General features: G+C 33.8%; 1 protein-coding gene and 1 pseudogene across 1 annotated transcript in view; both read left to right on the top strand.

Moving 5' to 3' along the window:
• Window positions 1-12751, top strand: part of CASK (calcium/calmodulin dependent serine protein kinase) — a 441363-nt gene that overhangs the window by 100673 nt on the left and 327939 nt on the right. Inside the window, 1 exon segment of the mRNA XM_028522590.2 lies at window positions 1868-1980. Within this exon segment, the coding sequence (XP_028378391.1) occupies window positions 1868-1980 (113 nt within the window).
• LOC114504742 lies at window positions 10506-11585 on the top strand (annotated as a pseudogene).

Genomic DNA, 12751 nt, shown 5'->3' with positions numbered 1-12751 from the left:
TAAATCCCAGTGCCAATCTTCCTCTGCAGCTCCATTTTTGGCTCCTCTCACAACTGGCCAGAGCTGCCAGCATTCTGGGCAGGTGTGGCCCTGTGGTGTGGAGCCAGTTATCTCCAAGCTCTTCTGGACCCCATTACAAATCCCTATTTGGGGGCTCCCCTCTTGGCTGCACCCTGTTACATGATCACAAGTAAAACATCCAGATTGAGAATGAAAACATTTGTGGAAGTCCTGTCTCACTTTGTTATATTGTCTTGTCACAAAGGAAAATCTTTGAATAGTTTTGAGTGATTATCAAAAAGGCTCTGTTTCTATAGAGTTCCGAAAGGTATATTATTACCATTGCTTTTCTTTCCAGTTTAGCTTTGTTAGGTTGTTTCAAGAGAGAGATTTGCTGCTGTAGTGTAATCAATGTCCTGATGATGTCATGGTGAAATCAACTAATTCATATGATCTCAGAAAAGTGCTTAAGTCTGAATTAGACTGTATTTTTTGACTTGTGCTCTAATTGAAAGAAAAAGACAAACTTATACTTTAAGGCAAGCAGAATCACAAATATCCTAGATAAATGAAGAACCTTTCTCTATCTCCTGATTGGCCACATGCATCCAGGTATACTGTTTTTGCCTATAAAGCCAATGAAGATGTTTCATGTTTTTCTGTTTCTTTTTCCTGAGGAGGGGGAAAATACACACATATATGTATGTGTGTTTAATGACTGAAACCATTCTAGCCTTCGAATAAACTACTATAGCATATTGCTATTGAATTTGGTATTATTCAATAGTAGATTTAAGAATGTAGAAATCTATCTTTTGATTATCTTTAGATCGGTTACTTATTTGATAACTATTAATCACAAGAAACTGTGTGTGTGTATGTATGTGTGTGCATGTGTATGTTTTAATGCCTGGGCATTGGTATTTCATCATCCCAGTTTTGAGAGCCACCAATTTAGATTGAGGGGAGGACTAGGTGAGCAAATGATTGGACCAGTGACACTCTGCCAGTAAAAATTATTTTCTTCCCTATGGCAGCTTAGAACAGTTCCAAAATGAAGTTTGAGAAGGATGAAGGTTTTCTCTGTGACCTCAGGTGATGCTGGAGAAGTTGTTGGAGACCAAATCATGTGAGGCTTTCACTTTGTGAAGTGCCTGTTCAAATGTTTTGCCCAGATTTTATTAGAGTGTATTTTCTTTTCTTATTTTACTTAAGAATTATTTATGTATTTTGGTTCCTAACTAAATATATGTATTGCACATACCTTCTTCCTCTGGGATTTTAAGCAGAAATATAATACCAGATTTTCATTTTTAAAACATCACTGCAAGTATGAATAGGAAATATTTTTAGGTAGTTCTGGTAGAAAATGGTATTAGCTTAGACTAGGGAATGAGATGTGGATAGAAGTGGATAGGATTAAGAGATATTTGGGATAAATTCAATAGGACTGGTTAGTGAATATTAGAAAGGTGGTAGGTAAGATGAGAGGAAGGGGTCAAGAGTGACTCAAGTTTCTGGTTTAAAATAGAAAAGTTATGTATATTGCCAGTGATCAATTTCTTATTTTAAGATGTTGATAATATGTATAGAATATTACAATGATTCTTTTCCTTGAACATAAGAATGCTATTTAGAATTTTAAAAAGTGATTTTGAAATGCAAATTTTTTCTCTTTTTCTGGACTAATAACTTTAAATTATTAGTTACTTACCTTATGAATTATAGAAAAATATGTTCAAAATTATAATACATAAATTTGATTTTGAAAACTGTGGTTACAGTAAACAATGAAATATCAGTGAGATATTGGAGAGAAATAGGAATTTAGTAAAATCAATGAATTAAACTTCACTTTTTTTTTTAGGGGTCCCTTCAGTGTTGTACGACGATGTATCAACAGAGAAACTGGGCAACAATTTGCTGTAAAAATTGTTGATGTAGCCAAGTTCACATCAAGTCCAGGGTTAAGTACAGAAGGTAAGAGATGGATTTCAAGTAAGTTATTTGATGTCTGGCTTTATTTCATCTCCAAAATCCATTTATCAACCTAACCTTCATCTGGGGGTGGGGAAACGGAGGTTATAATGTAGTGGGAAGTGGGTGGAGACAGTTTGAACTCTATTCTAGTCTGTTAGAATTCTAGAACATAGTATTCGAAAGACAGCTAGAGTGATTTAAAGAGTTAAAAGTCATCTAAGATTGCTTATAGGCCTATGTGTTTTGATAAGGATGAAAGTGAAATCAGAACATATATTTTTTTAGTGTCTAATTTTGAGTCCTGTGGTATACAACATGGGATAAGAAGGGAGGGAGAGGAAATAATGAGAAAGACATGACAATTACAGGTCAGAAGAAACTGATGAATTTTCTTCAAGTTCGTACCTTACTACCTTTAGAAATATGATTAATAGAATTAAAAGACTCATATAATGTTGGGCTTAAGTCACATATGGTGTATATGTGAAAATTTGAAAGATCAATACTGTTAAGACTTGCAGGACTTAACATTTTAAGACATTGATATGGGTGATCATATTCATCTATGTATATTCATAAAGAGTATGTAATCATTTAAAGTTATTTATTTTTTACAGTTTTAAGCCATAGTTTTATGTAGCCACAATTCACATATGCTCACACTTCATGTGGCACAATTATTATATTTTTCTAATTATCCTCTCTTCTAACTTTAGACTTTTTCACAGTCCAGTAGAAGATGTATCCTTCTTTAGTCCTTTCCTTTCTAATCCCAAAAGCAATGCAGCTGACAGTTTAAATTGGAAAACCTAAGGCAGGGTGCCTATTTATATTTTCTACACTTATGCTACTTTGGGGAGTAGAAGTCCACATAATATGAGCTCCAAGATAATATGTTCCTGCAGATATTTTTGGGGATCCTTATTTTGAAATATCAGTACTTTTACAAACCTTCGAAATATTATTATCCATATGTTGATTATAAAAGATTCCTGAAGGTTGTTACTCATAAAAAATCACTAACTGAAATTTTTAGCGCTTTAATCTTTGAAATCTTATGGTAAGATTTACAGGTTTTATATATGATGGTTTCACACTCTAAAATTGGTTGTTAATACTTTCTAATACAAATTGTTTTATAAATTTAGCAGAATTTAAAATTTACTTCTAACCAGGCTTTACAACTAGATTATGTTACCTAAAATTTTTAACTGCATTTAAATCTAATATACTGTGTTTGATTTTAGGTACCTCAGTTTTCAACTAATAAAGAAAACCTTTCTGAGTACTGAGATAATTTTGCATAAACCTAGTTTACTAAACATACAGATAGATGTGTTGAATCTTTATTACTCTTAAATGTTCTGATACTGTTGATGAACTGTTAGTAAGATTCCAGTTCAAAATCACAAGTCTAAATCAATTACTCAGTATACTTATGTATTATATATATATATTTATATTGAGTAATATATACCTATATATATTATAAATATACAGGTATATTGATATTATATATAGGCTTACTGATGTAATAAATATAGAGGTATATATAAATAAATATAGATACATTTATATATAAATAAAATATATATTTTTTTTAAATCCTCACCTGAGAATATCCTTATTGATTTGACAGAGAGAGAGAGAGAGAGAGAGATACAGAAAGACAGACAGACATCATTGGTTGCCTCTCATACACACCCCAACTGGGGGTTAAACCCACAACCTAGGAATGTGCCCTGACTAGGAATCAAACTTGCAACATTTTAGTGTATGGGGTGAAGCTTCAACCAACTCAGCCACCTAGCGAGGGCATTATATCTATATTATATTGATTTAGGTCATCATTAATACCTAATTCTGAATTTCTCCAATTTAAGGACAGTTTTAGGGAGACAATTCCTTTGTCAGTTGGCTGAGAATGTTTATTGATAGATTTCTTCAGCGAGAGATCTTTAGAGATATAGACCAATACTGCCAGGCTGAATGTCATCTATCAGGGAGTCAAATGCCAAACATTTTTTTTAAAGAGAGGGTTGGCATGTAGTCCATGCCTCTTAGTTTAAGTTTTATCTTTAATATAATATATGGGAAATTGTAGCTCACTTCTTTATTGCTTTGGCATGACTTTGGCTACAAAAATGTCTTCAGGTCTTGTTTTGAAGATAAAGCCACGTCATTCCATTGATCCTATGTGGTAGGGCCACAGTCTCCAAGTATTAAAAGATATCCAGTTGAAGTTTGTTTATTACATATGACTTTATCTGGTTTTCATCAGGGTTCAGTGTTATTCAATTGAAAATGTACAATTAGTTCTATATTTATGGCAACAAAATGTAGTTTTCCCATTTTCTTTAACACAGTGACCAAGAGACAATCAGAATTTTATCTCCTTCCCCAACCATTTTTTTTTTTTGGCAATGGAGTTCCCATACCCTCTATTATTCATTTTCACACTAGTTTATTTAATTCTAATTTGAACACATTTTATTATAAGGTACATTATATATAATAAATAATAAAATATTTATTTTATCATTTACTCCTCTTTGAACAGTGTCCCCCACTCCCAACTTCTTTAAACTCTTTTTCTACCACTATAGGCAAAAACAGTTTATCCCCTTTGCCTTTGCAGTCAATTTGCAAATTGTTAGGGTCCAAAAATGACCTCATTCATGACTAAAGATAGGAGATGCTATACTAGGAAGAAACATTTTCAAGTGAAATTCAACACAACAAAAAGTTTAAATAAGTTCAAATAAGAATATCTAGAAATGTCTATATTTACCATTGCATTCTCTCCTAATTATCCTGTCTCACAGGCAACAGATAATTTAACATGTCATTCTTTATTCTTTCCCTTCCTATTTTATTTATTCCTTTGTGGTTTATTTGATCTTTGTCATTGCCCCAAAATTCTTTTTCCTGTTTTCTTAATGCATTTGTATTCAAATACATGATTGAGAAAAATACGTTTTGTAAAGGGTCACCTGGGAACTACTGTGTGCTGTTTATTTGGATAGGTCTTTATAATCCAAAGACAAATAGAAAGAGCATCTACTCTTAAGAGACTTACAGTTGAATAGTCTCCAACCATTGTTTCTAACATTTTTAGGAGAAAATATATTTAATACTACATATAATGTACAAATTAGCTTTTAAAATGAAATGTGTATATTAGTTGGCCGTTTATTTATGTTTCAATATTTTAAATTCTTATTACTCCATTGAAGATGTGATATTATAATTATTTGAATATCTGTTCTCTATTTCCCCATTAAAATCATATTTTTTTCTCCTTCAGTAGGAGTTTTTAATGCATAGGCTGCAGAATATTTAAGAACCCCTTAAATTGTAAGTAGAATTATGTATATGTTCATTTTCCTAGGAAGAGATTCCACATATTTTATTAGATTCTTGCAAAGGCATATTTTTCCTAAATGGTTCAGAACATCTTTCATATTAAGATACTGCTTCTGATTGGAGGATATTTTTATATTTATATACACAGCCCCCATTAATTAAATTTCTTGATTATTATCTTAAACTTTTAATTAATACACATTTTATCTCTTACTCTTCTGAGCTACTAATGAAATTTGACTCTTTTGTCTTAATAGGTAGCAAAATTAGCTCAGGCAAATTTCTATAAGAAAGATAAGCTATATAGAATTGGACCCTGAATTGACAGTTTTGAGATCTTGAAGGGACTCAGTTCTTTATGGTTTGGTTTTAAAAGCTAAAAAATGATGGGTTTTATTTTGGAATATAAGTTGTCTTCTAGAAATAATATAAATGGAGTTCCAGTTTGCTCAGTCTCCAAGAATATTTCATTGTAAAAGTTCCAAATAGCAGGTGATATCAGCAAAATTGGAGGAGTAAGGACCTTCAACAATTCTCATCTACATAAAAAAGCAAGGGTAAAACTGGCAAAAACTGTCATAATCAACTTTTTCAGAACTCTGGAAATTCACCAAAAGCTTGCAGCTATTCAGCAATAATTTATTCAAGAAAAACATCTGATTCTTGATTAAAAAAAAAAAAAAACAAATAAACAGTGAGCTATCTGGCATTTTCACCTTCCCCTTTTCCCATTCAACTCTCTCCAGCTCCACAGTACCCTTGACAACAGTTCACAATCAGAATGAGAAGAAAAAAAAAAAGGGAGACTGACTGCCACCAGAGGAGGCAGAACATAGATAGAACTTCTTCAAAGCCTCCTGCCAAGGAAATTGTCATTATTTGACCTGTCTGGAAGACCCCACTTAGAAGGCTTGAGGCAGAAGATAACAGTTGGGGCAAATAGAAAACTAACCTAAAAGCTTACAAATAAAAGCTGTTTAGTGAGATGTTTATAGGGGCCTGAGCTACAGCATATTCACGGGAACCAAAAAGGCCATGAACACGTATAGGATTTTTCACAAGCTCAAGAAAGATTTGAAACGGTCTTGAGCTCTCAACTATAGTTGACTTTCAGACTGTAAAAGCATAAATTGAGTGCTAAGGCAGAGTTGCCACATCCCTGACTGTTGAAGGTGTGCTCCAGCACATACACAGAGCCCGTGAACAAAGACTAAGCTAACCAAGCTGAGACTTAGTGACTACATACAACAAAGAATACAGACTTTACAAAATTAGTCCCAAAAACTCACTAAACAAATAAACAGTAACAATAAAGATGAACCATGGAGAAGATGAAGCTCTGATTTCCAGAGGTGACATATTATTTAAAATGTCTAATTTTCCACAAAAAAGTTATGAAACATGCAAAGAAACAAGAAAGTATGGCTCATTAACAGGGAAAAGCAATCAATAGAAACTGTCCCTGAGCAAACCCAGATGTTATACTTATTGGGCAGAGAGTTTAAATCAGCTATTTCAAATTTGTTCTAAAAGGAATAAAGGAAACCATGCCCTGGTTGGTGTGGCTCAGTGGATTGACCTCCAGCCCATGAACCATAGGGTCACTGTTTTGATTCCTGGTCAGGGCACATGTCTGGATTGTGGACCAGATCCCCAGTATGGGACACATGAGAGGCAACACCACACATTGATGTTTCTCTCCCTCTCTTTCTCCATCCCTTCTTCTCTGTATAATAAAATAAAATATTTTTAAAAAAGAAATGAAGGAAACCATGTGTAAAAACTAAAGGGGAAGTACGAGAATGATATTTCACCAAATAGACACTATCAATAAAGACATAGACTTTATTTTTAAGAAGAGAATAAAATAGAAAATCTAGAGTTAAAAATGATAATACCAAAATTAAAGTTCACTGGAGGCGCTCAATAACAAATCTGAGCAGAAAACAAAAAGCATTAGCATTCTTGAAGATAAGTCCATTAAGTTTATTTAGTTTGTCTCTGAAATTTCTCATAGCAATATTTTTTATTACATACTTCCTCAGGCAAGGAAACCAAACAAAAAAATAAACATATGGGACTGTATCAAACTAAAAAGTTTTTACACAACAAAGGAAACCATTAACAAAATAAAGACACACTACTGAATGGGAGGAAATATTGGCCAATGGTACTTTCAATGAGGGGTTAACATCCAAAATTTATAAAGAATTTGCATGACTGAACACCAAAAAAAATCCAATCCAATTAAAAAATGGGCAGAGGACATAATACTTCCCCAAAAAGGACATACAGATAGCCAATAGACATATGAAATGATCATTCATCATCAGAGAAATGCAAATTAAAACCACAATGAAATACACCTCCCATCTGTCAGAATGGCTGTCATCAATAAATCAACAAACAACAAGTGTTGGCAAGGATGTGGAGAAAAAGGAACCCTCGTGCACTGTTGGTGGGAATGTTGATTGGTGCAGCCACTGTGGAAAGCAGTATGGAGGGTTCTCAAAAAGTTAAAAATGAAACTGCCTTATGACCCAGCAATTCCACTTCTAGGTATATATATTCAAAGAAACCCAAAACACTAATTTGAAAGAACGTATACAGCCATATGTATTTATTGCAGTGTTATTTGCAATAGCCAAGAAATGGAAGCAACCCAAAGTGCTCATCCACAGACTGGTAGATAAAAAAGGTGGGGTACATATATACAATAGAGTATTACTCAGACACAAAAGAGAATGAAACTTTACAATTTGTGACAGTATGGATGGACCTAGAGAACACTATACTAAGTGAAATAAGTCAGACAGAGAAAGACAAATACCATATGATTTCACTTATATGTGCCATCTATAAGACAACATAAACAAAATAGGAACAGACTCATAGATACAGAGGTTAGACTGATGGTTGCCAGAAAGGTTTGGGGGCTGAGTGAAAAAGGTAAAGGGATTATTAAGCAGTAGAAATTGGTAGTCACAAAAGAGTCACAAAAGTACAGCATAGGAAATATAGTCAATAATATTGTAGTAACTATGTACAATACCAGGTGGGTACTTGAAATATTGGGGGGAGCACTTTGTAAAGTATATGATTGTCTAACCACTATACTGCACACCTGAAACAAATACAAAATAATATTGAATGTATATTGTAATTTAAGAAAAAAAGATTATTTGAAGAACAGGAAGAAAAGAGATTGAAGAAAATTAACAGGGCCTCAGAGACCTCAGAGATACTATCAAGCATGTCAACAATGTGTGTAACTGGAGTCTCAGAAGGAGAGAGGGATAGAAAGAATATTTGAAGAAGTAATGGCCCAAAATTTCCCAAATCTGATGAAGAACATAAATCTATATGTCCAAGAAGCTCAACAAAGTCCAAGTAAGATAAACCCAAAGATATATCATAATCAACTGTCAAAAGCAACAAACAAGAAGAGTTGAAAAGAACAAGAGAGAAGCAAATCATCATACACAAAGGATCCTCAATAAGATTAACCACAGATTTCTCATCAGAAACCATAGAGGGCAGAAGACAAAATTTGCCTACCAAGAATTCTGCATCCAGCAAAAGCATACTTGAAAATGAAGGATAAATTAAGACGTTCCCAGATAAACAAAACAGAACATTTGTCACTAGCAAACCAGCCCTAAAAGAAATGGTTAAAGTAGTCCTTTTTGCTCAGAAGAAAACACTAGATACAACTAAAACTATAAGAAAGAATAAAGAGTACTAGTAAAGGTCATTGCATATGTAAATATAAAAGACAGTATAAATGTATTTTTATTGTAATTTTTTCTCCTGATTTGAGAGACAACTACATAAAGTAACAATTATAAATGTGTCACTGGGCTTGCAGTTTATAAAGATGTAATTGGAATAAAAATAGCACAAACGAGGGAATGGAGCTATATAGGAACAAAGTATTTGTATACCATTTAAATTAAGTTTATATGTATTAATGTGAGCCAAATTGGTAAAAGATGTTAGATGTTATTCCCAAATCAAGCAAGAAGAAACTAACTTATGAAGTATAATTTTAAAAAGACAAGGGGAAAAAGATTTACAAATAATAATCATTTTAAAAAGACAAAGGAATTAAAAAGGTACACTAGAAAATGTCTATTTAACCCAAAGAAGGCAGTAATGGAGCAATACAGGAACAAAGAAAGACATGGGAAACAAATAGAAAATTGTAGGCATAAATTTTACCTTATTGGTAATTACATTAAATGTAAATGAATTAAACACTCCAGTTAAAATGCAGAGATTGGCAGAATGGAGGAAAAATATGACCCAACTAAATGCTTTCTGTTGACACACTTTAGAGTCAGAGACACAAATAGGTTGAGTAAATGTATAGGAAAAAAAGGTACCATACAAACAGTAACCAAAAGAAAGCTGGAGCAGCTATAGTTATATCAGATAAAATAGGCTTTAAAACAGAAATCATTACTAGAGGTAAAGGAGGACATTTTATAATGATAAAAGTGTCCATCCATCATGGAGATAGAGCAATTATAAACATATATGCACCTTACAACAGAGCCCCAAAATACATGAAGCAAAAACATATAATTGAAGAGAGAAATAGATAATTCTATAATAATTGGGAACTTCAGTGCCCAACTCTCAATTATTAATACAGCCAGCCTTGTGGTCAACAAAGAGGAGACTGGAACAACATTATAAACCAACTAGGCCTCACAGGCACCCGTAGAATGAATGCCCCATTCAGCAACAGAATATACATTTTTTTCAAGAGCACATAGAACATTATGTACAATAGACTGTATGTTCATCCATCAAATATGTCTCAGGTAATTTAAAATGATTAAAATCTTACAAAGTATCATCTCTTACCACAAAGGAATTAAATTAGAAACCAATGACAGAAGGAAATTTGGGGAAATGACAAATGTGTGGAAGCTAAACCACACCCTACTAATAGCTAGTGAATCAAACAAGAAATTGCAAGGGAAATTAGCAAATAATTTGAGGTGAGTGAAAACAAAAACACAATATACCAAAATTTACGGGATGTAGAAAAAGCAGTGATTAGGGGGAAATATATTATTGTAAATGCCTAACAAAAAAAGAAGAAAGATCTCGCTTTCTGATCTACCACCTATGGTGGAATCCCCATCAAGATGTAAATTTTTGTGAAAACCCTTATGGGGAAGATTGACACTCTCAAGGTTGAATCCTCAGCTACAATAAAATATGTAAAGGCCAAGATCCAGGATAAAGAAGGAACTCCTCCTGATCCAAAAAGACTGTTATTTGCTGGTAAGCAACTGAAAAATGGAGGTACTTTGTTTGACTACAACACTAAAAAGGAGTCCACTCTTTGTCTTGTGTTGAGACTTCATGGTGGTGCTAAGAAGAGGAAGGAGAGGTCTTGCACCACTCCCAAGAAAAATAAGCATGGGATAGAAGATTGTGCTGGCTGTCCTGAAATAGTACAAAGTGTATAAAAATGGCAAAATCAGTTGCCTTCTTTAGCAGAGACCTTCAGGTGAATGTGGTACTGGAATTTTTCTGGCCACTTTGACAGATATTATTGTGGCAAATGTTGTCTGACCTATTGCTTCAGATAAGGAAATTGTATATGAGTTAATTAAAGACATGAACTAACAACAACAAAAAAAGAGGAGATCTCAAATTAGTAACCTAACCGTTGACTTTAAAAAACTGGAAGAGAACTCTAAACCCAAAGCAGGCAGAAAGAAGGATATAATAAAAAATTAGAAAAGAAATAAAGAATTTAAAAATAGAGAAAATCAATGAGGCTAAAGTCATTTCTTTAAAAATATAAAAAATTAAGTACCCTTTATCTAGACGTATCAGTCTAAAAAGAAATAATTTTTATTAATAAAATTAGGAATGAAAAAGGGACATTACTACTGACATTACAAAAGTAAAAGAATATTACCATCATATGCCAACAAATTAGATAACCTAGATGAAATGGACTAATTCCTAGTAAGAGACAAACTACCAAAACTGACTCAAAAATAAATAGAATATCTGTATGGACCTTAAACAGGAAAAGAGACTAAACATGTTATCCAAACTTTTCATGAAGAAAAGTTTAGACCAGGGATATCCAACCTGCTGCATGCATCCCAGGATGGCTATGAATGCAGCCCAACACAAAATCATAAGTTTACTTAAAATATTACGAGATTTTCCTGGCTGATGTAGCTCAGTGGATTGAGTGCAGGCCTGCAAACCAAAGGATCACCGGTTCAATTCCCAGTGCAATTGAATTGCACATGCGTGGATTGCAGGCCAGGTCCCCAGTAAGGGGGCATGCAAGAGGTAACCACACATCAATGTTTCTCTCCCTCTCTTTTTCCCTCTTTTCCCCTCTCTCTAAAAATGAATAAATAATTCTTGAAAAACATTGAGTTTTTTTGGTGATTGTATGTCACAATGTATTTAATGTGTAGCCCAAGACAACTCTTATTCTTCTGGTGTGGTCCAGACATGTCAAAAGGTTGGACACTCCTGGTTTACACCCAGGCACTTCATTGGTGACTTATACTACACAGCTAGAAAATTAACATCATTCCTTAACAAATTTTTTGAAAAAATTAGAAGGAACACTTTTCAACTTACTTTATAGTCCCTGCATTATCCTTTTACCAAAACTAGACAAAGACACCACAAGAAAACTACAAAGCAATATCTATGAATACAAACACCCCTGTCCTCAAGCAAATGCTAGCACATTGAATCCAGCAACATATAAAATATTTTTTAAATATATTTTATTGATTATGCTATTACAGTTGTCCCATTCCCCCCTTCTCTCCCCTCCCCCCTGTACCCCCCTCCCACCCACGTTTCCCCCCTTTAGTTCATGTCCATGTGTCATACTTATGAGTTCTTTAGCTTCTACATTTCCCATACTATTCTTGCCCTCCCCCTATCTATTTTCAACCTACATTCTATGCTACTTACTCTCTATACCTTTTCCCCCTCTCTCCTCCTCCCACCCCCCTGCTGCTAACCCCCCATGTGCCCTCCTTTTCTGTGGTTCTGTTCCTGTTCTAATTGTTTACTTAGTTTCTTTTGGTTTTGCTTTAGGTGTGGTTGTTAATAATTGTGAGTTTGCTGTCCTTTTACTATACATGTCTTTTCTTTATCTTCTTTTCTTAGGTAAGTCCCTTTAGCATTTCATAAAATAAGGGCTTGGTGATGATGAACTCCTTTAACTTGGCCTTATCTGAGAAGCACTTTATCTGCCCTTCCATTCTAAATGAGAGCTTTGCTGGATAGAGCAATCTGGGATGTAGGTCCTTGTCTTTCATGACTTGGAATATTTCTTTCCAGCCCCTTCTTGCCTGTAAGGTCTCTTTGGAGAAATCAGCTGACAGTCTAATGGGAA

This window comes from Phyllostomus discolor, chromosome X (assembly GCF_004126475.2).
Source record: "Phyllostomus discolor isolate MPI-MPIP mPhyDis1 chromosome X, mPhyDis1.pri.v3, whole genome shotgun sequence".
Taxonomy (NCBI): domain Eukaryota; kingdom Metazoa; phylum Chordata; class Mammalia; order Chiroptera; family Phyllostomidae; genus Phyllostomus; species Phyllostomus discolor.
Note: the sequence above shows the minus strand (reverse complement) of the source record. Positions and strands in the feature narration are given on the sequence as shown.